At 39.0% G+C, this 25,649-nt stretch overlaps 1 protein-coding gene across 1 annotated transcript in view; it reads right to left on the bottom strand.

The window, feature by feature from the left end:
* Positions 1 to 25,649, bottom strand: part of LOC117503839 (anoctamin-1-like) — a 127,235-nt gene that overhangs the window by 87,723 nt on the left and 13,863 nt on the right. The window contains 1 exon segment of the mRNA XM_034163101.1: positions 23,787 to 24,170. Within this exon segment, the coding sequence (XP_034018992.1) occupies positions 23,787 to 24,170 (384 nt within the window).

Here is a 25,649-nt window from a genome sequence, read left to right as displayed (position 1 = left end):
AATAGTATGTACTCATTGGAGCACCCAAGGGGCTATTCAAACAGGCCAACTAGTAACATATCACTCCTGAAAACAATCTTTGGCTTTTCACGTGAGGTAAATCTGCCCTATGATTGGATATGGAAAACCATGCGACAGTGAACCAATTCCGATTGGACACTCACATTGTGCATGTCATCACACAGCTTCTGAGGAGTACAAAGATGGCCGATGGCTGGCTCGAAAGTCCGCGGAGTTAACTTTTCAGCATAAAAAAAAGTAAATTTCTATCTACAGTAATATCATTAAAAAGTTATTTATAATTTAGTAAAGCTTGGTCTTAGCCGTCGTATACTACGGTGTCGGCCCCAGAGGGTTAAGCATCTAGCTGATGCCAAATCCTACATACTGTAGCTTTAAAATGCCTACATTAAAAAAAACTACAGTAAGATTGTACTGTATGGTGGACTACATCTGTCAAGTCTATTTAAAACATTAGCAAATTGATTTTAACAGATAATAGAATAAACTGAAGTCAACAGCACTGTTTTTAATTTCCCCTTTTTACTTTTCTGGTCCCATATGTTTCCATATTGTAAAAATAACTTGTATTCGTCATTTAAATGTAGCCAAAGTGTGTAGCCAATATCTCAGCGGGGCCAATGCTGGAGGTGGAGGAGGTCAGAAAACATTAATGAACGCCTTCACGCGCATGAACTCACCCCACAGGGACATGAAGATGGCAAAGAAGACGGTGGCGGGGTTGTCAAAGAGGTGTGAAGCTCTGGCGGTGCCACAGGCCGTACTGAGCTGCCAGAACTCACAGGCTCCATCACACAGAGGACACATGGTGAAATTAAGTCGTTTGTCACACATCTCCAGACTGGGACAAAGACGGACAATAGACACATGAAACTGAGACACAAACTGTGGGCAGCAGAGCAAAGTGTCCGTTTCTGTATTCACTTACACACAGCAGAAGAAATATGAAAAAGTTTTACTACAGTGGTGCTGCGCAAATCATTGCATATTTAATTGTTAAAAAATACCTCCACAGATTGAGGTGGACATCAGATTATTTAGCAAATAAAATTCCTTACTATGGGGCTTACAATGGTGATGGGCGGAGCCAATGTATCCATTTTACCAAATTAGTAGAAGAACAATCTGAATGTTTCACATAACCTTTGAAGGATTTCAAAGTAGTTTTGATTTGTCTGAACTTTGGTTGCGTGTTCAAGTTCAAATTGGAGGACATTTTTGGAAAGCATTAAAAAAAAAAAAAAAAAATAGAGATCCTGCCCCATTTCTGACTTTTCTGAAAACTAAAACAGCAAACATGTCCTTGAGATTTCATTTTGGCAAACGTATTAGAATGTGTACTTGAATTTCAGTTTTTATGGTTTTTCCTCACAAATGCTTCTCTAGATTTTCCTGTAAAATCAGTGATGTCTACAGGAACATCTCCGACCTGACTGCACATGTGTGTGTGTACCTGGGTATATTAGTATCCATTGTCGCCACACCGTAGCCAAAGACAATGATTCCCACTATGGAGGCCGGAACTAGCAGCTGTAAACACCAAGCCACGCAAAGTACAGGCCGATCTTCTCCCCAAAGTATTTCCTGTGAGGTCAGGGGTCAGAGGTCAAGGACAGCAGGATTTAAGGTTGCTACAGAACAGATTGCAATAACATGGAACATCCTCTGATTCAGTAAATAAGACTTCACTGTTGCCAGGTTAACAGTTTGACTGTAGGGTCTACCAACCTGACCAGATCAATGGGCTGGTACTTGTAAAAAGCAGAATATTTGGCCCACTCGTCATGTAGAACCTGACAGCAGACAGAAAACAACACAAGAAAGAAAGTACAGGAGTTAAAAAGTAAAAAACTGAGGACTGTGCAGAGACTCTGGAGCTCAGAATGTCTTAAAGCTAGCAGCAAAGTCTATAAGGCAGGAGATTTCTACCGAAAACATCAAATAAATGGTGGAACCAAGAGATCGAGAAATGATTTCTTATGCTGTGGAGAGCAAAAAGAGGCCTGATTATGTGCATGTGCGAAAGATGGTGCTAATTAATTCCTCATGATAGGCAGTTACCAAACAGTAGAAATGTCACTGCTCGTGCATTACTGGAGGAGACGCTGGTGTCAGATCAGAACCAAGGCCAGTTCTTGTAACATTTGGGTTAGAGGAAATTTTTAACCAGATCAAATTTTCAAATGGGCCAAAACATGTAACTGAGCATCATATGTAACTGAGCATCATATGTGAGCAGACTTTCCCTTCACTGGGTGGATTATCTCCGTTTATGTTCCATAAGATTACAGGATCAAAACATCAACACGCAGAAATCAGAATGGATCAAAGCACAGTTATTAGGATCAAAGATAAGCTATCAGGATTTAAATTCAGAAATTAGGATCAAAGATCTGCAATCAGGATCAGACATGAATGACTAGGAACAAAGATCAGAATCACAGGCCAGCACTCAGAAACAAATGGGAGCAATCAGGATCAAAGCTCACTTATCAGAATCAAAGATCAACAATCAGGATATTATTTTCCCAATGGGGATCAAAAATCGTGAACAAGCTCAAACTGTGGTGATCAGAAAGATCAGCAATCACGATCAAAAACAAACATCAGGATTAAAGATCAGCAATCAGGATGTCAAACCAGCAATAAATCAATGAGCAGGATCAAACCTTGGTAATCAAGATTAAAAGATCAGCAGTCAAGATTAAAGATGCGTGATCAGGAATAAAGATCAAGATCACAGGTCAGCAGTCAGAAACAAAAATTGGTGATCAGGACCAAACATCAACAGTTAAGATTAAAGATGCGTCATCAGGAACAAAGATCAAGCTCATAGGTCATCAATCAGAACAACGGTGAGTGATTAGGATTAAAGATGAGCAATCAGAATCAAGAGGATTGATCAGGAACAAAGATCAAGATCATAGGTCAGCAATCAGAACAAAGGTGAGTGATTAGGGTTAAAGATCAGCAATCACGATCAAAGATAACTGATCAGGAACAAGATCAGGATCGCAGGTCAGCAATCGGAACAAAGGTTGAGTGATTAGGATGTGGATTTAAGACCACCAATCAAGATCAAAGATCAGTAATAGGATCAAAGACTGATCAGGAACAAAGACACAGGACAGCAATGAGGATCAAAGATGACTGATCAGGAACAAAGATCAGGATCGCAGGTCAGCAATCGAAACAAAGGTGATTGATAAGGATGCGGTGATGCAAGACCACCAGTCAAAGACTGGTGATCGGAATCCCAGGATTGTCTATCAATAGGTGCACCGTCATCCAAATCCAGATAATGGTTTGGATCGAGCAGACTAACTTTCAGATTGGGGAGGAGGACTCTGAAGCCTTTGCAGAAGCTTCCTCTCTCTGAGTGCTCTTCAAGTATGTTCATTACCATAACCAGCTCTCTAACTGGTTCTTTTTTATGTAATAATATGTGTGGAAAAACTAAAGATGTGACTCAAATTCAGAAGAAAGCTTTTAATGAGAAAATTACAATTCCTCTCTTTCACATTTGGGAAGACAGACGTGTGAATTTCATTTCATTATAATGTATTAAATGAGCCACCGCATCACATTTAAAGCCACACACACACACACAGAGAGAGAGAGAGAGAGAGACAGACAGAGAGAGAGAGAGAGAGGAGGAGAATGTGGAGGGGACCAGAGGACCATTAAAAAAAGAAAGAAATGAAAGAGCTACCTGTCTGTCGTTCCTCTCCTCGGGGTGTCCTATGACCTTATAGTCACCCTGAGAAATGAGACGAGAGAGTGAAAAACACAACACAGAAAACACACGCACATGCGCTGTCCTGAAACATTTAAACCTCTTTCTTTTCAAACATCTAGTGTAAAACACTGGCTGTTTGTCATATGTTAGCTCATTAACCATCAATTATTGATACATTTTAAGCTAAATTATTGATCATATTTGTTGTTTTTTCTTTCTTCTAATGTGTTTGAGATGCTGATGTATTGTGTGCAGATAAACAGTGACAGAAGCTGCATTATCATTATCCCTGAAATCTGTTATTTTCAGAGCAAAATAAAATAATAATAATAATAATAAAAAAGTGATACTGAAATAATCATCACTTATCATCAAATGTTGACGGCCACAAAGAATGCAGAAAAGAGGACAGACTGTTCTACACCTTTTTTTTTTATTTGCTTTTAGTACATGCTCAATTATCGATGACATTTTATAAAGTAATACTTTTAAAGATAAATAATTGAGTGCATTTGCTGGTTTTACTTTATTTCTCTGTGAAAAATCAACCTGCAGACTTAAAGCTGATTTGGGATGCAGGTGCATTGTTGTCATTTACACGTTTAATTTGGTCACCTTTAAATTTTTTTCGTCATTAGAATGTAAAGAATTCTAGAGAGGAAATGACATTAGGTGGCTGGCATCTATTTTACATAAAAAAAAAAAATAAATAAATAAAATAAAAAAAATATTATATATATATATATATATATATATTTTTTTTTTTTTTTTTAATTGCACAAAAACAAAGTGAGAGAGTCCACATCGTTATTTGCTCTGAAACAAATACACTGAAAAAGACCCAACTTAATTGAATTGTTTCACTTGGTAACACCTGAATGAATTAAGTTCTTTGAAATTAAGTTAATAGAACTTATTAACTTCAAAGAACTTAATTCATTCAGGTGTTACCAACTGAAACAATTCAATTACGTTGGTTCAGCTATTTTCATTTTTCAGTATAATTTTTACAGCGTAATAATTTAAATAAAAAGTAAATAAAAATAAATAAATAAAATGCCCTGAGAGGACAATAGCCCACTTTGGTACAAGTACATTCTGATAACATTTCAAGGACTTGTACCAAGTTTCACGAAATTCATCCTAAATATGAGGAGCCGGCGCCAACTCATGAAACTGACGGGGTGCAGATTTGTTCATCAAGGGCCATAACCCTGGTAAAATGGACCCAACTTGAATAATATTACAATATGTGCATTTCCAACCTATAACAAAGAGTTGTACCAAGATACATGAAATTCCTCCTAAAAATGAGAGAGGAGTTGATTTCAGAACGCTTATACCCTTTTTGGGATGGATAGATGGAAATCGCCACGACTTAATCCCCTTTTGGGCCTTCAGCCAACGGGAGATAAAAAATTGATGCTGAAATAACTGCAACTACAATCACCAATGCTGTCAGGAGGGGCACTAACTTCTATAGGCTGGGCTATTTAGATGAAAATTTAGATGTCAGAGTAAAAGAGATTTATGTCAAATGAAAATTCGCTGAACTCATGGTTGATTCTGGTCAATTTGTGGTAATGAAATCCACGCAATTTCTATACAATACTTTGATGATGCTTAAAAATCTGCTGAATGTGACCAGAATGTCTTCTTCCAAGAACTGTAAAGCGGAATAAAGGCTTAGGATGTGGAATTCCTATATTTGTGCTTACATCATGAAGCGGGAAGGCAGTGTCATACGCGCCTTTAGCTATCAAAGAGCTGATGCCTGAAAGAAAGAGAGGAAAAACACAAAGACCATAAAATCAAACCTCTTCAAAGTCACTTTAAACCACAATAAATACATTGCATTTTGCATTTAATCCAGAACATTCCACCTATTACATGCATCACTGGAACAGTTTATGCACACAGCATATATACAGCTTGACATATGGATCATTTTATAATTTTGCTTCAGAAATATAAATCCGGTGAAGGAAACGGTACAACGACTGGACTATTATTCTGTTGTGAGAGTTTATAATGAATTCAGAAGGACCAGAGCTCAGTGTCTTTATACTGTGGTGGGCACAGTTTGGCTAATACGCTAACAGCTAATTAGCATAGCTAACTTTTTCATGAACCCTTTCAGCTAGCTTTGCAAATCATTAAGGGACCAGATAGCTTCCGCTAACTTTAATTCTTCTAACTTTAAGTCAGCTAACAGTCTAAAATGTTTGTAAATCCTAAAATAATAGATGTTTCTTCCTGTAGGAGCTTGTATAGTAATCAAATAAGCAAAATTTACGTCACGTGAGGGCAACAAGCGCCACCTCGAGAAGATGAAGGAGCAGAAGTTCAGGCCAGAGTAAATGTATTAATTACATTATTAAAACTAGCTGAGATACCAGTTTTCACCCAGGTGAAGAGCAGTTACCAACTTATAAGTGTTATTTTGTTAGTAAAAAATAAATAAAATTAAGCTAACTGTTGAAATCAGCACAGTAATGTGGTTTTAGGCTATAAACAACTTTGTGCTAATTCCTCGGTGGTGAAGAAAATCGTCTCGGTTGATTCCTGGACAGGTTGATGGAATTCATCCAGGGTTGATCCAGAGATGCATGTGCGTGGGTTTGTTTAATGTGGGAATGTTTTTGCACACCAACCAACATATGGTCCTTGACAGGTCCGATGGTTGGGAAATCCCAGACAATCGGGTCTGAAGACCTGCTGCAGCCTTCACCCACCTTCACAGTCGTCAGGTAACAAACAATCATCTTGTTTCACCAGAGCCCCATTAGTCGTCTTGTGTTCAGGGTTCCTGTTGGGCGTTCATGGTTACTACAGCGGCCACCTGCCGCAAAAGATCCCCACCACATTTCACCCCAACAGGCAATCCCCTGCTTGATCAGTTACCCCCGTATCAGAGTCCTGTCTAATTGTGTGAAAACAATTATTGTTTTAATTACTTTTTTTTTAAATTATTGAATGTCTTGGAAACAACTCACTGTTTGATTATTTGCACAAGTAGGGGAGCTGTTTCATCAAATTACAAATAACTTGTAAAAGCTTTTTGGAAAAAAAAAATTGAATTGTTACAGACATTTTACATGTTCAAAAATTGAGGGTCCATATTGCTATTTTAGGAAACAAGGGCGTAGGGCACAACGGAGCTGCCTTAATGGTCCATATTATGCAGGGGTGCTTCATAGGCATATCACGACTTTTAATGACGAGATGCGCTGGATGCACTACTGGTTGCCTTGATTTTCCACATATATCCAGGAAACATGAGATTGCACTTGAAATGACCAAAGTCCGCATGTTCGTTGTTGCTACTTTTCTTGCTGAGGTAATGGAAGTTATAGTGGTTGGTGTCCCAGTCTCCCTAAGCAACCCTTTGCTTGACACAGAGTCATTCAAACAGTACCCAAGGATCTTCTAAAAGAGACCGAGTACCAACGATGCCCAATCAATTATTACCATTGGTCACTGGTTAATGTTCAGGTCTTAAAACCCAAGAGTAAGACAGGAAGTGCCAGAACCTCAAAGAATTGGAGCTTTAGTCACCTACAAAGATATTGGCACCATCAAAAACCTCTGTCCAGAGATCTCATGAGGTGAATATGAACCCCTGAATATCTATTCAGAAAATGTCTAGAGGATGGCCAACTACGCCTACTAGCCTGCACTGACTGAATTCTCTTTTTCAGTGTCAGGCAGTTCAAATGACACGTTTGTTCAAATTTCTTGTGGAAAGTGATGACCTGAACCATGAATGTCATAGCAGACACTGACCCGGCTCGTTCATCAAAGTAATTAATTAATTAATTAATTATCAGCACCTCAAAGGGTACAGAGAGATTAGCTGTGCTATTGAATGAGCCGTGCTAATGAACCTTAGGACACAGAAACTCCCACCACAACTCCCAGAGGCCACTGCTTCAATCTCAGCCTGACCCAAGAAATATGACCCACTTGTAGGAAAACGACACAGCAGCAGAGACAGAGTGGGCGCTGTGCATGTGTGTGTTACAATATTTACATATGAGAGTGTGAGAGAGACAGAAATGAAATGGAGCTCTATTTTCTCTCGCTCACTTTCCCTGCAGCTCCATCAGTAGCCATCGGCTGAGGCCTTCTGTCGCGATGGGCGAGCCAACCGCACATATGGTGGACACCAGCGTCACCGGGTGTCATCTCATTTGTGGTACTGGTGCACCCCCCAACACAGACATAGTTTTGTCTGCTAATCATTAAAGTCCACAGGTGTAAAAATGAACATGCGGTGGAATTTTTGCTGAACCAGATCTGCATATATCTCATAAAATTACATTCAAGTGTGGAAGAAAATACTAAACAAGTCAGCCGTCTAAGAGCATAAGGTGCTAACAAGGTAACAGGTGGGGTGCTGTTTTGGCACAGTTCAAACAACATGGAAGGCAGTGGGATGAAAAGTAATTCCTATCTAGATCTTGAGGTTCACTGGTGCAAGTGCTTATCCTCAGATTCTATAACATAAATCATAACTTCCCCGGATGGATTCATCACAAGGAAAGTTCAATGAAGTGTTTCAAAGACACAGACACGTAGCATGAAATGGTACCAAAACAGGGTCCAAAACTCAGTCAGTCATTGGGAAACATACAGAAATTATTATATTTTCTCCACTATAAGTTGCGAAGTGTGTTACTGGTTTGGTAGGTCCTGCAATTTATATCCTGTAATTAATTATATCTGGAAAAATACTGTATTATCATCTATAACCACAAGATGGCACCATGTACACATATGACAAGCTGCTCCTGTATACTGAATGAGGTAGCTGTGATTCACATTCAATCAAAAGGGGGCAGTAATGCACCATTAACTTGGATGCCAACCAGAATAAAACAAGAGGAAGATTATCTGAAAGAGAGATGTTCTTTATCTAAGAGAATGAGTAAATTTAATAAATCATGCTCTCAAACTGAAAGACCACACTGAGAAGAGGGAATATAACTTTCATACTACTTGGCACTGCACTTATTTGGACTGTGTGAGACAACCATAACAGCAACAGCAAATCAGCTAGGCTAAGCTGGTAAAGTAAGGCTACTAACTTTTACACATTTTACAAAAGAGTTTTCAAACATTTATACAACAAAATATAAACGCAACACTTTTGGTTTTGCTCCCATTTTGTATGAGATGAACTCAAACATCTAAAACTTTTTCCACATACACAATCACCATTTCCCTCAAATATTGTTCACAAACCAGTCGAAATCTGTGATAGTGAGCACTTCTCCTTTGCTGTGATAATCCATCCCACCTCACAGGTGTGCCATATCAAGATGCTGATTAGACACCATGATTAGTGCACAGGTGTGCCTTAGACTGTCCACAATAAAAGGCCACTCTGAAAGGTGCAGTTTTGTTTTACTGGGGGGGATACCAGTCAGTATCTGGTGTGACCACCATTTGCCTCATGCAGTGCAACACATCTCCTTCGCATCATCCGTGAAGAGAACACCTCTCCAACGTGCCAAACGCCAGCGAATGTGAGCATTTGCCCACTCAAGTTGGTTACGACGATGAACTGGAGTCAGGTCGAGACCCCGATGAGGACGACGAGCATGCAGATGAGCTTCCCTGAGACGGTTTCTGACAGTTTGTGCAGAAATTCTTTGGTTATGCAAACCGATTGTTCCAGCAGCTGTCCGAGTGGCTGGTCTCAGACGATCTTGGAGGTGAACATGCTGGATGTGGAGGTCCTGGGCTGGTGTGGTTACACGTGGTCTGCGGTTGTGAGGCTGGTTGGATGTACTGCCAAATTCTCTGAAACGCCTTTGGAGATGGCTTATGGTAGAGAAATGAACATTCAATACACGAGCAACAGCTCTGGTTGACATTCCTGCTGTCAGCATGCCAATTGCACGCTCCCTCAAATCTTGCGACATCTGTGGCATTGTGCTGTGTGATAAAATTGCACCTTTCAGAGTGGCCTTTTATTGTGGGCAGTCTAAGGCACACCTGTGCACTAATCATGGTGTCTAATCAGCATCTTGGTATGGCACACCTGTGAGGTGGGATGGATTATCTCAGCAAAGGAGAAGTGCTATCACAGATTTCGATTGGTTTGTGAACAATATTTGAGGGAAATGGTGATATTGTGTATGTGGAAAAAGTTTTAGATCTTTGAGTTCATCTCATACAAAATGGGAGCAAAACCAAAAGTGTTGCGTTTATATTTTTGTTGAGTGTAATTACATTGCACGCTTACCTCACCTATGATCATACATTTAGTGGTGACAAGATGTTTTGTGTCTCATACGGTAACATTAATTGGCTCATTAGCTTCTACTCATTAATGTGGTGTTTGTTTATAATAAATGCTGTGGCAATTAAATTAATTTTGCTTGCTGAATCCTACAGGGAATGGTCCAAAAAAGAGGCTATCCAGCAAGCTGCAGTTTGATGGACAAAAATGCCTTGTTGATGGCAGAAATCAGAGAATAATAGCAAGACTGGTTTAAGCTAATAAAAAGACAACTACACCCGACTATACAGTATATTGATGCCCGCAGTAACTGCATATTAGAGTCAGAATGGGTCCATCATTAATATTAACCCGGCCCAACGCGTAAAGAATGAATACTGCTGAAACAGGGTCAAGACAAACATTGTGTTCTCACCTATAGTTTGACAGGTTTGTACACAAACTGTACGTCTCAGGATCTCGTATACCTAAGAAAGACATAACACAGTTAGTCTGGTCAATAAATCAAACTCGGAGCAACAGAAACAGAGTGAATTTTACTAAGAACTTACTATTCTGCCCCTTGTGGCGTTGTCGAAGAATGTGTCTTTCGACACAATGTTGTACCTGTGAGAAACACAACCATGGAAGGTGTTATACTCTGGAACAAGGGACAGGAGCAATGAAATTAGCAGAGTTCATAGAGTGCGTTCAGTAGGTACAAACACTTCCCAGTGCAATTTTAGACTTTCATCATGCCAACATGATGCAACGTAGTGCCCTTTCCAATTCTTAATGATTGACTGAACTGAACACAAAAAGATGTGTTAAAAGGGTCATATTCTACATTTATTCAGCATGCTAACACAGGTCAGAGGGCATCTTAAACCTGTCTTCTAAAAATACTCAATGCCAGACCTCAAAAGACACATTTGTGTGCCTGTCACTTTAAATGGAGAAGAGCTGTTGTCCTATTTGGAAGGGGCCATTTCTCTCTCTCTCTCTCTCAACCACAAACTTTGGGGGCATGTCTCACAGAGTTAGACCAACTGCGTGGGAGTGGATTAGACCAAAGATGAATTTGGATGTGTGTCGAAATGGTCCCTAGTCAAAAAGGCCCCTACTTAAATGGCCCTGAGTCAATACAGACCAAGGTCAATATGGCCCATCACCTAAATGGCCCCAAGTCAGAATGGCCCCTGACCTAAACAGCCCCTAAAGAATATTTTATTTGTGGAGGTGTCAGAGAGGAGGATGTTGAGGAAACTGATCAGAATCCTGGACAGCACCCCCACCCTCACCCTCTGCATGCCACACTGACATCCTGTGCACATGTCTTTAAAAAAATCTTGACTGTTTACTGTCACTGTTTTGGTACTCTGGCAAAATATTTCCTTTGGGATAAATAAAGTTGATCTTATTCTTATTATTTATAATTGGTTTATATAAACTATGAAGACTTTGAGCAATTTGAGCATAATTCCAAACATACTATAACTCAGCGTCAAGTATGCAAGAAATGATTTAGAGTAACCCTAAATATTTTCTGAGATGGTTGGATGGACTTACCCCTACCTTCAAATCAAAGATTGTGCTTCAGAACCTAGAAGTGGAATAACAGTAATATTCCTTTAGAGACCGTTTTGACTTGGGGCCATTTCAACCCATTACGTAAGAGTTCAACCCATTTCACGTGTAAATTATTGCTTAGAGCAAGGTAATTTCTACATGCTCTGGTTAGAATTATGAGTATTTTCAGAATATCTGACATGATTTTGCACAGTATTACCAATTCAAACCTGTGACCTCATGGACCTTTTATCTCCTAGTCAAATTAAATAATGAGGAAGCACAAAGCACACACACCACAAAACAAGCGGCTGTCCAAATACTTAATACACAAAAAAAGCTGAAATTGCTACAACATCTACTTTAACTGGATACACCTAGAAAAATATACTGTAGTTCATCAATGTCCAAATATATATGGACCTAAGTGCACCTTTTCTCAGATTATGGAGTCAGAATTCCTTTTAGCTTCTGCGACACGTTGCTGACGCAGCAGGTTTTCGGGATGTGCGCGCTAATGTGTGTGAGTCAGCGAGAAGCCGAGGGGGGAAAAAAGTGTTGAGTGTTTGTTTGTCTCACAGGTGAAGTTTGTCCCTGGAGAAGCAGTGGGACAGCAGCTTGCTGCGTCTGTGGTCCCGGTGCGACACTTTGGGCTGAAACGGTTGGTTCAGTTTCCTCCACACTGTGTTCAAACTGGTACTGAAACCACTTTCCTCTTTAAGTTCATAACTCTGCCAAAACCCACAAGACACAAAGAGAGAACATTTTTTAAATATGTAAAATAACGGTGGAATTATACGGCGGGGCCACAAAACCCAATGCAAAAGCGTGACAACGTGTATCAAGAAGTCAAAAATTTATTTCAGCTTTGAAGGGTCAAGTTACAGTAGTTTGTCAAATAACAAAATGTGCTTTCTATTTATAATTCTAATACAATGATAACATTACCAGCAATACTTATGTCTCCATATACATTTCTACACGCTTTACTTTTTCTTGTTCCCCCCTTTTTAATATTATTATATTTAAGTAAATATTGGAGGAGTGGGGTACAATTACTTATACCTAACAGCTAACGTTAGCTTATCTAGCCAGCCTTAGCAACATTCATCGTAGCTTACAAAATAGTTGGTTCTTTTGTGTTTGATAACCCACATTAATTCATACTTTTACCCACATTTATTTTATATGTATTTGTTAATACCGTTACTGTAGGTTTAATTACGCTATTATACTTTATACACTAATTACCATTTTGTTTATCGTGTTAGCTCGCTGGGTACAGTTGGCTTATTCACGGCTAATTTAGCTCTTCCACTATAACTAGCTATTTTTCGCCATTTACAATTCTATTTTACACGGTGTAGATTTTTAATGATTCATCAGTTTATGTGTTCCTCTAAAGATATCAACATATAGTACCTAAGTTCTTAGGTTTCCATTTGATAGCATAATGATTATACCTTTTATTTTCCTATAGTATGCTAACAGAGTTACTTTAGATAGATACCAGTACACTCACACACTCACAGCTTCTACTTCTACAGCTTAGCCTACCAACTATATTTGATTTTACTACTAGTCTACATACTAATTACCTTTACTACCATCTTCTCCTGTGATGTCTTATCCTTCTTATGCCTTATTATTTATTATATTATTATACGTTTTTCTTGAGCTGCTTGGGTGGGTAGGGAGAGTTCCCATGGGATAAAGAAGCTTTTAACCTACCATCCCTGGTTCTCAACACCAGGCACCTAAGTGGCTCTATTCTACTCTTTTCTACTCTTCTATTTTACTCTTCCTTTTAGATATACCTTTGTATACTGGCATATTTCCACCTTAGAACTGGAATATATATACAAGATACACCTTACTGAATTTCATGACTCAAGAACAAAATTATTGCATCACATGGTGAGAAAATAGAAACAGATTGCATCATATTTCGGCTAATATAAAATACCGTATGCACTGTGACTTGTGAACAAAAATATGTATGTAACTATAAAACATTGCATAATATTGTGACTTCAAATTAAATATTGTATTATTTGTGAACCTGCAAAAACACAACATATTGCATCATATCTTGACCAAAAATACCAATTTTATACTGTAACATGAAACTAAATATATGGCAGCACGACAAAAAATAAAACACTGAACAGTGTTGTGATTTTTTAAATGCATTATATCATTATTGAAAACAAATAAAGCATCATATCATGCATAGCGAATAAAAATGTACTGTAGCATGACTGTGAAAAATATTACAGTATATTATCAGTTGTGAACAAAAATATTTAATCGCATATAATACTGTATGTGACTATCACTGACCATTTTGACTGAACATGTAGTACAACTGCATTGCGAATCTCATACAAAAATTTTTCTCCTGTTCTGTGTTGTGACTATAATAAAATACAGTACTGTGCAAAAGTTTTAGACATTTATTACATTATAAAAGCATTAAACCTATGAAAACCTGATAAATATTCATAAATAAATGACGTGTTTGATGAATTTCAACTTCAGTGAGAATCGATATGGATATATTGGAGTTACGGTGATTTTTTCAGTAATAAGTTGTGGGACCTCCAAACTATTTGAAGAAAAATACAATTTAAAGTACGAGTAATTGTGTTTTACAATCATTTTAATATTGCATGATCATTTGCAACTGTGTTTGTGTGATATTAAGCGCCTTGGGGCAACTGTTTGTTGTGATTTGGCGCTATATAAAAAAATTGATTGATTGATTGAGTGATTGATATTCTACTGGCCAGTAAACAAACAAAGAAGTTATTATAGAATAAAAATAAAGGTCACATATTCACTTTTGTTGGAACTGATTTGGTGTTAACATGCCAATAAAAAAGGGGGGGGAATCAAACAAATTTTTTTACAACTATTAGATGCCTAAAACGTTTGCACAGTACTGTGTTTTACAATATCGTGACTTTGAGCAGATGAGCGCTCACCGTCTTGGTGTGAACTTTAATCTTGAGAAACTCTGCCTCTCTGCAGAGCACCGGCCAGGGCGCGTGGAGGCGGGTGAAGCTGGGGCCGGTGTGCTTCAGCTGAAAAAACAAAACGCACAGTAACGCCCCTGACGTTATTTCAAAAGTCGACACCTGAAAGAAAAACAGATTTTGACATTCGAGTCCTATATTTTCCATCAGTGACCTCCCACCACTTTGACACGTGTACTATAAAGCTTCTGGGTGACTAACAAGCTCCTTTTAAAACTTCAAACTTTGAACGTTTTGGGACTTTCCTCAGCATACTGCTTGCTGAAAATGAAACATGCTCGCCAGGGGCCATCTGTTGTTACGCTTTGTAATCACCGACTTTGTCATTCTTCACTTTGTGCCGCATGTCGTTGGCAGTTGTCCACAGTTGGGCTCTGGAGATTCGGCCGACCGACAATCCCCGGCCTCAAAAAGTGAAACACTTTGACTAAGCCCTTTCGCCATCATCGCTACTTGTGGTATTAATAAAAATATAAACGCAGCCTCGGTCGCTTAATCCGAAGCACAGCCGGGAGTGTTTTTGTTTTGTTGACACAAGCCTCGGTCCACTAAAAGCTCCAAGTTTGTCCAGACACAGCCACAGAAGCCTGCAACTCCTGCTGAGTTGTCATGGATGTCTTGGTGGCTTCCCTCACTAGTCTACTTCTTACACAGCTACCTACTCCTTTTTGAGAACTACCTATCCGAACAGATTGCCATTAAGTAGCATAATATTTGTATGACTTCCTGTCGAATGCCCCTGAAGTCCAAGACTTAGACCTCAGCACTTAGAATGTTCATGGATCCACCCCAACTTGGTGAAGAGGAAAAAAAAGCCTGTAAAGTGATATTAGGTTGTCCAATTACTTATGGGCTCTGAAAATGGAGGGACTGTGTATACAAATGAACCACATTCCTAAATAGTTTGTTAAATATTGCGATATTTGTTAAACCCCTTGAACTAAGGCTAGGCTACGACAGTGAGTTCAATAGATGGGCATGCAGCCCCCTGGTGTACCATGATGGTACTGCAGGTGGTCCGGTCATTCTTTTTTTTTTTAAGGTTTTGATTTTCTAATTTGTATTAAAACTTAAATACCTAAAAATATTTACAGCATAGGTTGTTTCATACAGCAAAGACATGGGATGGGCGGCACGGTGGAATAAGCGCCTTTGCAGCGCCTGCCCCCAAGCTTTGGAATAGTCTCCCCTTCAATATTAGGGCATCCCTGAGCCTATAGAGACTTTTAAATCCTCTTTAAAAACCTACTTTTTTCCCCCTCTGGCATTTCCGAAATGAGCAGTTTGCATCTTAGTCTATTTTTTATTCTGTTCTTATTGTTTTTGTTGCCTGCTGCAATTGTATTGTTATTATTAAATTATTTATTTAGTTATGATGGGGCATATCTTGGTGCCCATTTTTCTTTTTTGTACAGCACTTTGGTCGACCGCTGTCATTTAAAGATGCTTTAGAAATAAAGGTTGAGTTGAGTTAGTGGTTATTACTGTACCTCACAGATTGCTTCCCACCTGGTTCATTCTCATGGAGTTTGCATGTTCTCCCGTGTTTGCATGGGCATGCTGTGGGGGATATATAGTTCATTTTAGTGTGATTGTGAGTCAAGGTTTGGTTTGGACCCAAAGGACTTTCAGATTAAGTTTGGGAAATGATTGATTCTCACTGCAAGCACATCTTGATTGTTTTACTGGGTGGATGTCCAAATACATATGGACCTAACTGTATGCAGCAGGGTTGTGCTGTTGTGAGAGTGGAAGTAGGAATGAAAACTAAAGCGAGGCCAGCGGGGGACGACAGCCAGGTAACCTTACCCCGCCTCAGACCACCCATCAACTTCTGTTAGGAGCTGGAACGAAGAGAAGGTGGCGGGCAACGGTGGAAACCCCGACACGATTCTCTTCTCCTCTCTCGACTCCTACTATCGTGAGATCTTTTTACTTCCCCGCCCCTCCTCCTGTATATTACTGTAGCTCCTGGTCTAGGCTGGACAGTGTTTCACAGGCTGACTGACTGACTGGATCGCTGTCACTCTTCTTGGATTTCATTATCTTCACCCTCTCACCTGTTAAACCTCCTGAACTCAGCTTTACTACTACTTCTTTACGGATAAATCGAGTGATGTCTGCAGGTGTTCTATGATTTAGAACCAAAATACATAGAATACCCTGTTGGGCTCAACCAAATATGCGTTAACCTAGTTTAGTTTAATTGTTTTTTAGCCACCTGCACAGAATGAAAATTTCGACTTATCATGCATGAGGTTCAACAGAAACCATACCGCTGCTACTAAAAGAAATCACTGTTTTGATTATTTCTTACTGCGACAAAGCTCTTCTGTCCTTCATGATCTTAGTCCCACCTTCCACTGCTACCTTTTGTTCCGTGCCTTCACTTGAAGTCATTATTGAGCTGTCTCACCCTGTTTTCTTCCACCTACTCCTTCACTTCGTCTCACCAGCCCCATCAAAAAGCTGAGGTTATAAATACCTACCAGCCTGGAGAAGGTTAATTAGTAGAGGGATTTCCATTTAGCTCTTTATCTCTGTGGGGGGGAACTAGGACGGAGCCGGGGTGTCATTATGGCGGGGGTGGACAGTATGAGAGGGTGATTGGTTGTGCAGCGGGGACTATGGGAACTACTCGTAAAGAGGATGGCGACAAGAAATCAAGTCGGAGATGGTGAGAGTAAGTGAAGGAGACAGGCAGGTGGAATTATGAAAATGGTAAAAGCGCATATCGTCTACGTCTAAACCGTATAAGAATGTGCTCGGTTGTGATTTTTTTTTGTCCTTTTTCTTAATGGAGTAAGTTTTCTTTTCGTAATACCAAAGGGAATTCTTACGAAACACTTAATCCAGACAGAAAACTCACTTCTTGAATTAACGTCTTCCTCAGACTTAATTCAAACTGTAAGAGGATGTCGCAAAGAGATCAAAGGTCGGCTCTATAATCCGCCCTCACTGTTTTTTTCAATATGCAGTTAGGTTGGGAGCGTGTCACAATTCAATTGTTAAAAAGCAATGTTTTACAGTTTGTACTGCACCATGCTGCCCCTACTTCCCAGGTCATGGCTGGTACTTATGTACCCATTTCTTGTGAACACACACCTGGACTTGAACCCCAGTCTTTATATCAGTAGTCCAACTCTTATCCCAGAAAGTCTACTTTATTACATTACTGAAATGGAAAATGTTCTTTCCAACTTTGTATTTCTGGCCACATTCATCTCATAATCAGCCCAGAAGCTATAACGAGCACAGTAGCGACAGTATTCTGTGAAATGTAAAGTTCTCCCCAAACAGAAATGGCAAAATTACTTCTAGCTCATGAAGTCCTGGAAACTTTCAGAATATTAAAGATCTTGTTTCAAGCTGCCATATGGGCCAAAGTACAAAGCTGCCAATAGGAAAATCTCTTGGTTCTTTTCAAGATTTACCACATGCCAATTTTTTTTTTTTTTTTTTTTTTGACATAGATTGTAAGTTCGGTTCAAAACATAACTGTCTTAAATCTTCCAACCACAAAACAAACAGTAGGATACAAAGCCCAGGAAAGCAAATTCCAAAATACTAAATCAGTTTTGGAGAGCAGATAAATGTGACATTTGTAGACCCAAACCTGAATCTTTTTTTTTTTATTAAATGTCAAGTCCCCCATTATCAAGCTTTCATTCTAACTAATGATCTTTCATCCGCAACCTTTGATATAGACTGCTGATCGGAAATGCTAAACTTTGATCCTGAATACTCCCCTTTGAGCCTGACTGCTGATTTATTAAATCCTAACTGCCAGTCTTTGATCCTAATTAAAGAACTTTGAACCTAATCAATCATCATTAATACTAACCTTTCATCCTAATCACTGAGCTTCGATCCTGATCACTTTTGATTCACTGGCAAAGATTATGATTTGTTGTCATTTCTTTGTCTTCCTTTAATCCTATTATCAAGTTCAAAGGAATTGGGGTCAAGGAGTGGATCCTGACCTTTGATCCTGATTGCAGAACTAAACAGTAATCCTGATCATAGCATAAAAGGAATCAAGTTTTGAGATCAAAGAAATCAGGATCAAAGCTCAACTATTAAAAGCAAGATCCACCCTTTGCTTTTTTTCCTGAGTGGGCTGAACATGCCAAATATTCTTGCTACATTCACATTCAATCAATTTTCAATCAATCAATTTTATTTATATAGCGCCAAATCACAACAAACAGTTGCCCCAAGGCGCATTATATTGTAAGGCAAGGCCATACAATAATTACGTAAAAACCCCAACGGTCAAAACGACCCCCTGTGAGCAAGCACTTGGCGACAGTGGGAAGGAAAAACTCCCTTTTAACAGGAAGAAACCTCCAGCAGAACCAGGCTCAGGGAGGGGCAGTCTTCTGCTGGGACTGGTTGGGGCTGAGGGAGAGAACCAGGAAAAAGACATGCTGTGGAGGGGAGCAGAGATCAATCACTAATGATTAAATGCAGAGTGGTGCATACAGAGCAAAAAGAGAAAGAAACACTCAGTGCATCATGGGAACCCCCCTAGCAGTCTAAGTCTATAGCAGCATAACTAAGGGATGGTTCAGGGTCACTTGATCCAGCCCTAACTATAAGCTTTAGCAAAAAGGAAAGTTTTAAGGCTAATCTTAAAAGTAGAGAGGGTGTCTGTCTCCCTGATCTGAATTGGGAACATTAAAGGCTGAAGTGATCTACAGGCTAGAGATCTGCAGATTAGAATTATACCCCAAAATGGGGTCAGTTGGGGTTCATTGTGTTGCTGATGGACACGTGAAGACACAAACAGAATTTCCTTGACCCGCCACTTGGCAGACATGCCGCCCTACCCGCTGAGCTACTCACAAACCATGCAACATCTACTGAAGCCTTCGGGAATTCTACTAACCTCCACATAAACAAATCAAAACGCCTGACATCGTTCCACATGTTGGTTTGTGTCGCCCATCGACAATAGTTTTCTCTCATAGAAAAATAAAATCTAAAGCATAAATATTCCAACAGCAAGTCAAACTTCTGATTAGCCACATTAGAACTTGATGACCTGTTGTTAGGCTGTGCCAGGATAACAGACCAATCAGGATTTATCTGAGGGTAGACAACGGTAGTTCCTGAGATTGGAAGTGTGTTTATGTTCATCCAGCCTGTTCTAGAACTATTCCCATGTAGTTCATGGGCCAAGCAGGTTTTCGGTACCACTTGTGGGGAAAAAAAATGACATTTAGAATCCAGCCCCAGTGTATCATGGCCTACACAAAAATGTATGATAGCCATCCCAGGGAGGTAGCTGTAGCCAGGTAGGGATCAATGAAGAATTACACAGAGGTCAAACTTTAAAAATGCTCCAATCATGTTGGACACTATATCACATTATTTGTCTGATTATAACAATTCCAAAAAGGTATAGTTTGGACTATCTATGACGGAATGTTCTGGAGTTATGGGGTCAAAACAGCAAAAATGATGACAGAGGTCAATTTCAGTTTGTACAGGGGTCAAATATTAAAGTTGCTCCATTTCAGTAAAAAAATTATGCAAATTATTTTTTGGGTTAATAGGGTTCTAAAAAGGAATAGTTTACACCATCTGTCATGCTTAGTTATCATGCTACAGGGTAACATATGTCACATGTAATAGAATTTAGTGGATGTTGACCTTGTTTGACCTTTACTTTGGAGACAAAGCATTCAACACAGCCAAAACTATTCCATCTATTGATACTTTTATTTCAACCAGTAATCGGAAATCTTAGATCCTTTAATTCAACTCAAAACCAGGAGAGAAAATGAAAGTGTTGCATTTATATTTTTGTTCAGACGGACTAACCTTGTAGATTTTATGATTAAATGTCTGATATATTTACGTGTAATTAATTTCTATCAATTATTATTATTATTATTATTTTTGCTTTTCTTCTTCCTGTTCCATTTTTATTTAATAGACATGATCATCAAGTATGTTTTGATTTTTGATGGTATTCTCAAAAAATCTGAATAGTTTACAGTTGTATTTCTGTTTATTAACTAATCAGATGGTTCCGGTGGTAGTATCACATGGATCTTAACAACTATAATTTGTATATGTCTGAGACAGAGAGCGTACAGATGCACTGTAATAACAGAGCGAGCGCGCACACACACACACACACGAGAACAGAACTACACACAAGTACTACTTGTAATGCACAATTACTGCACAGCAATTTGCACACGTCAAAAAAAAATTACCAGTTTCAGGCTAGAGAATCAATACAAAGGAGAGAGAGCATAGCAGCTGTGAGTGGAAATAACGTCAGCCAGCGCACACAAAACCTTCACTCCATCGTGTGTCGAAAGTCTTATGCACAGTAACAGGGACAAACAGAGTTAAAACACATATATCGTGACTTTTTGAGTTTCAATGACTGAGTTTACCCAGCATAAAACATTGTTTTTAATTAAGACGTTTTTCACCCATTAGTGAGATTCAGTAACTTTGAAATTTGCTTCTATCCCTTAACGTATGTCTGTGAAAATGATGATTATTACGTTAGGCTGTATTCAAGAGAGCACAAATTTATGCAATCCACTATTTTATTTTATTTACATTGCTAGATGTGTTTATCATGAGATTAATAAGCATAGTTGTAGATTTTTTTTTTTTATAAAGTAGGCATAAAGGGCTGCAGACAGGTTTGGTATGTACAGAATACCTAAGAATGTGTTTATCTTGTTTAGGAAAGAATGTCCTTGGAAACAACAGAATTCATTGCCTAATAAAAGCTGACCTTTGACCTCATCGAGCTTGACCCATGACCATGACCTTCAACCACATAATTGATCTTTGGCTGACATTATCAGGACAATTCTGGAATCCACAATCACGTGTGCTCCAGGTTTGGTCCAAATCAGGTTGAAAATCAAATTCCTTCACTTTGACTCTAATCAATTTAACCTTGGTCAAAATTAACCCTATTTTGGGGGTCAACATTCTTCCACATACCAAGTCTGGTGCAAACTGGCCAAAGAACTTGGGAGACGTGGGCAACCAAAAACAGACAGACATGACCTTAAAACTGAAGACTGACCTTCGCTAAAATTTGACCTTTCATTGGCGATTAGGAAATCCACCAACATACGAGCAGCAGGTTTGGTGCAAATCAGACTGAAATAATATATACGAGTACAACAAAATTTTGACATTTGACCACAGTGAACTTCACTTTTACCAAAACAAACCCTTTAAGGGCAAATCAGGAGTCGCATTTCTTCCAAATACCAAGATTGGAAGGAGTAGGAAGAAACACACAAACAACCAGACAACATATGGCTAAAATTATTGTAAAAATAAATAAATAAAAATGTGTAAAAGTCCAAAGTAGGGTTCACATACTTTCTATCACCAATGTAAAGTCATACTTGAATTGACAGCTTTCAAAACATAGGGTGACATAGGAATTTCTTGCGCAAATTGTAGTCATGTACTTCTTTTATTGTCTATAAAAGTCAATGGGATGTGAAAACAAATTTCCAAGACTTCCACAAACTAAATCTTGTTTCAAAGTGTTTGGATGCAGATTTTCGCCATCATGAATTCAACATCAGTCTGCACCATCAAGAAAACAGTATATTTCTGTGAGAAAATGGAGGATTTTCATCATATTCCACTGTGGATGGTCCAACTGTTTGAAAGCCAGAAGAAAAAGTGTGACTGGCTGAGAATATAATGACTACAAATAAATAATCACCACACCCTCCGATTAATGATCAACTTCAGAGAGTCCGTTAGCAGGTAGCGATAACTCGTAGCGATAAGATACTAATACTGTTTTAAGAATGTGGCCTCTGTTACTCTTGAGAAATCTCACCCACGTCTTTCCTTGAGAATCTGAGACAGCTTCCTGTGTAGGCGCTCACCCGAAACAGCTCAAGAGTTACAACTTATGTCAGCATTTGTCTTACAAAAATGCAGTCAGAACAATAAACCATAGAGTGAAGATGTTAGCAGCCAGATGTGATCAGTGTTATTCATCATAACTGTGACTAGCAATAGTTTATCATCTTTTCAACTATGCTAGCACTAATCGCAGTTAGCATATGCAGCCATGCTAACTGTATTTAGTGTTTTCTTTCATATAGATTGTCAAGATTCAGTCTCACATACAATGTCCATTTAAGGCAAGCATACTCACATATGCTAACACTAACCACATAACAAGACCTGGGAATTTTATAACCCAAAGAAAACTTCCATCTATATGTCTTGTGAAAATGTGGCCTTGTCTTTAGACGAACTGAACCTCATATGCCTGACAACAGTGTAAGCTAATCTGACTCCATTCTCATCACCAATAACACTTCATTTCTCAGTGGAATAAAAACATGTAATTTTCACCTGCCCCTGAGAAATGTAGCCTCTGCAAGACATTGTTAGGATGACATAGCACTTCTGACTACAGACAAGCTGTAAGGGAAATGCTAACCATGGTTAGCAAGATCCTATATGCTAACGCTAACCTCAAACTTTGCTTTCTTAAATATGGTCTGCTGGGAATCAAATCTGCCATTCTATTACTGTAACTATATGCTAACATTAACTATGTATAAATGTGTAATGCTGTTTATCCCAGCAAAAATTAATCTCTGTACACTGCTTAATTATTTAATGTAGTCTTTTCTGAGACAAAGTAAACCTCATATATCACATGACAGTAGCTTAAGATAAGCTGACTCTGTTCTGAAAACCAATAACGCTTCATTTCCCACAGTAACAAACCATAAGTGCAAAGAGTCTTAAAATCCCAAATGCATCTGTATTTAAGAATCAATCACATTTTCATCATTAAATATTTTGATCATCCTTAATGTCGCTACACTTGATTGGCTGGAAACATCCCTAATGGTAACATTATTGTGTAAGGAAAAGTGTCTTAGAACAGGAAGACAGAGGACGGGAAGGAGAGGAACAGTTGTAACCAGTAAGAGAGTATTTCTCGTTTTTATATTTATATTTACATTTTGCAAATCGTCTCTTTCTTCTACTTCTGATACTCTGTGTGTTTCTTACCCTGTGTGCTGCTGGAACCTCAATTTCCTTAAGGGAGTCTTCCCAAAGAATTAATAAAGTTCCATCTAATCTAATCCAGAAATTATGGATGTCCTACGGGAAGAACAATGGTGAAAATTCCAGACGTCCCACACACACTCACCTCTCCGTCCCTCTCGATCTCCAAGCCGGCCTCCAGTAGGGCGTCCTCAAACTCCTGTCTGATCAGATGCATTTCATGGTCTGCCGGCTCCACCAGTTCATCCACTTGTCTACCGAGCTCCATAAACACCTCGCCAACACCTGCCCTCTCTCCTCCCTGCATTCCCTCTGGTCTTCCTGCTTCAACATCTGAGCCAACAGACAGAGTGAAGTTGCCGTTCGAAACAACAGAAAGTCGGTCATGTAAGGCTGAGGTGCCTGCGGGAGATCGTATGGAACTGTGTCGCCGCTGGTGGAAGACCAGAACGTAGTCAACTTTCCGCCGTCCATCAGAGAAGTAGAGACCTTCTCCGCCGCCCCGAGGGCTTGAAGGTGAACCGACAACCTGCAAGGAACCAAGAAGAGACAAAGGAGAGTTTGAAACATACAATTCACATCAACATAAGACTTTTGCACATTATTTCTACAAAAATAACCTCAGTAGAAAATTCAGAAAATACTTTTGATGCACTGCAGAAATTTGAGGTAATTCTTGGTATTCATAATAAAGTACACCAAGTTGCTCACAAGAAGAAAAAAAAAAAGCCCACTCACAATGTGTCAACAGCAAAATTTCCATGTCGGAGAGGGTAGATGGGAATAAAACCACTGCAGGATTTATCAAAAGGTATGAAAATTGTCAAACTATTGTGCTGGAGTCATAGTGATTTGTTCAAGTTTTCCCTACACATCTACCAATGTGGTGGACTATCCAGGTCCGGGTTTCCGATAATAATTTCCCATGATGCACTACATATCTTAGAATATCGCTACTAACTGATGGACAACGCATCATATTGTACATTGCAAGAACTCATTCAACAAGTCTATAATATAACTTTTTTGATTATTTTGTTATTTCATTCGTCAAGGACAAAACAATTTTTTGGTCAAATACATATTTACAATAGTGTTCAGAATAATAGTAGTGCTATGTGACTAAAAAGATTAATCCAGGTTTTGAGTATATTTCTTATTGTTACATGGGAAACAAGGTACCAGTAGATTCAGTAGATTCTCACAAATCCAACAAGACCAAGCATTCATGATATGCACACTCTTAAGGCTATGAAATTGGGCTATTAGTAAAAAAAAAAAGTTGAAAAGGGGGTGTTCACAATAATAGTAGTGTGGCATTCAGTCCGTGAGTTTGTCAATTTTGTGGAACAAACAGGTGTGAATCAGGTGTCCCCTATTTAAGGATGAAGCCAGCACCTGTTAAACATGCTTTTCTCTTTGAAAGCCTGAGGAAAATGGGATGTTCAAGACATTGTTCAGAAGAACAGCGTAGTTTGATTAAAAAGTTGATTGGAGAGGGGAAAACTTATACACAGGTGCAAAAAATTATAGGCTATTCATCTACAATGATCTCCAATGCTTTAAAATGGACAAAAAAAAACAAAACAGAGACGTGTGGAAGAAAATGGAAAACAACCATCAAAATGGATAGAAGAATAACCAGAATGGCAAAGGCTCACCCATTGATCAGCTCCAGGATGATCAAAGACAGTCTGGAGTTACCTGTAAGTGCTGTGACAGTTAGAAGACGCCTGTGTGAAGCTAATTTATTTACAAGAATCCCCCGCAAAGTCCCTCTGTTAAATAAAAGACATGTGCAGAAGAGGTTACAATTTGCCAAAGAACACATCAACTGGCCTAAAGAGAAATGGAGGAATATTTTGTGGACTGATGAGAGTAAAATTGTTCTCTTGGGTCCAAGGGCCACAGACTGTTTGTGAGACGACCCCCAAACTCTGAATTCAAGCAACAGTTCACAGTGAAGACAGTGAAGCATGGTGGTGCAAGCATCATGATATGGCCATGT

This window comes from Thalassophryne amazonica, chromosome 22 (assembly GCF_902500255.1).
Source record: "Thalassophryne amazonica chromosome 22, fThaAma1.1, whole genome shotgun sequence".
Taxonomy (NCBI): Eukaryota; Metazoa; Chordata; class Actinopteri; order Batrachoidiformes; family Batrachoididae; genus Thalassophryne; species Thalassophryne amazonica.
The sequence above is the reverse complement of the archived record's forward strand: the minus strand, read 5'-3'. Positions and strand labels throughout refer to the sequence as shown.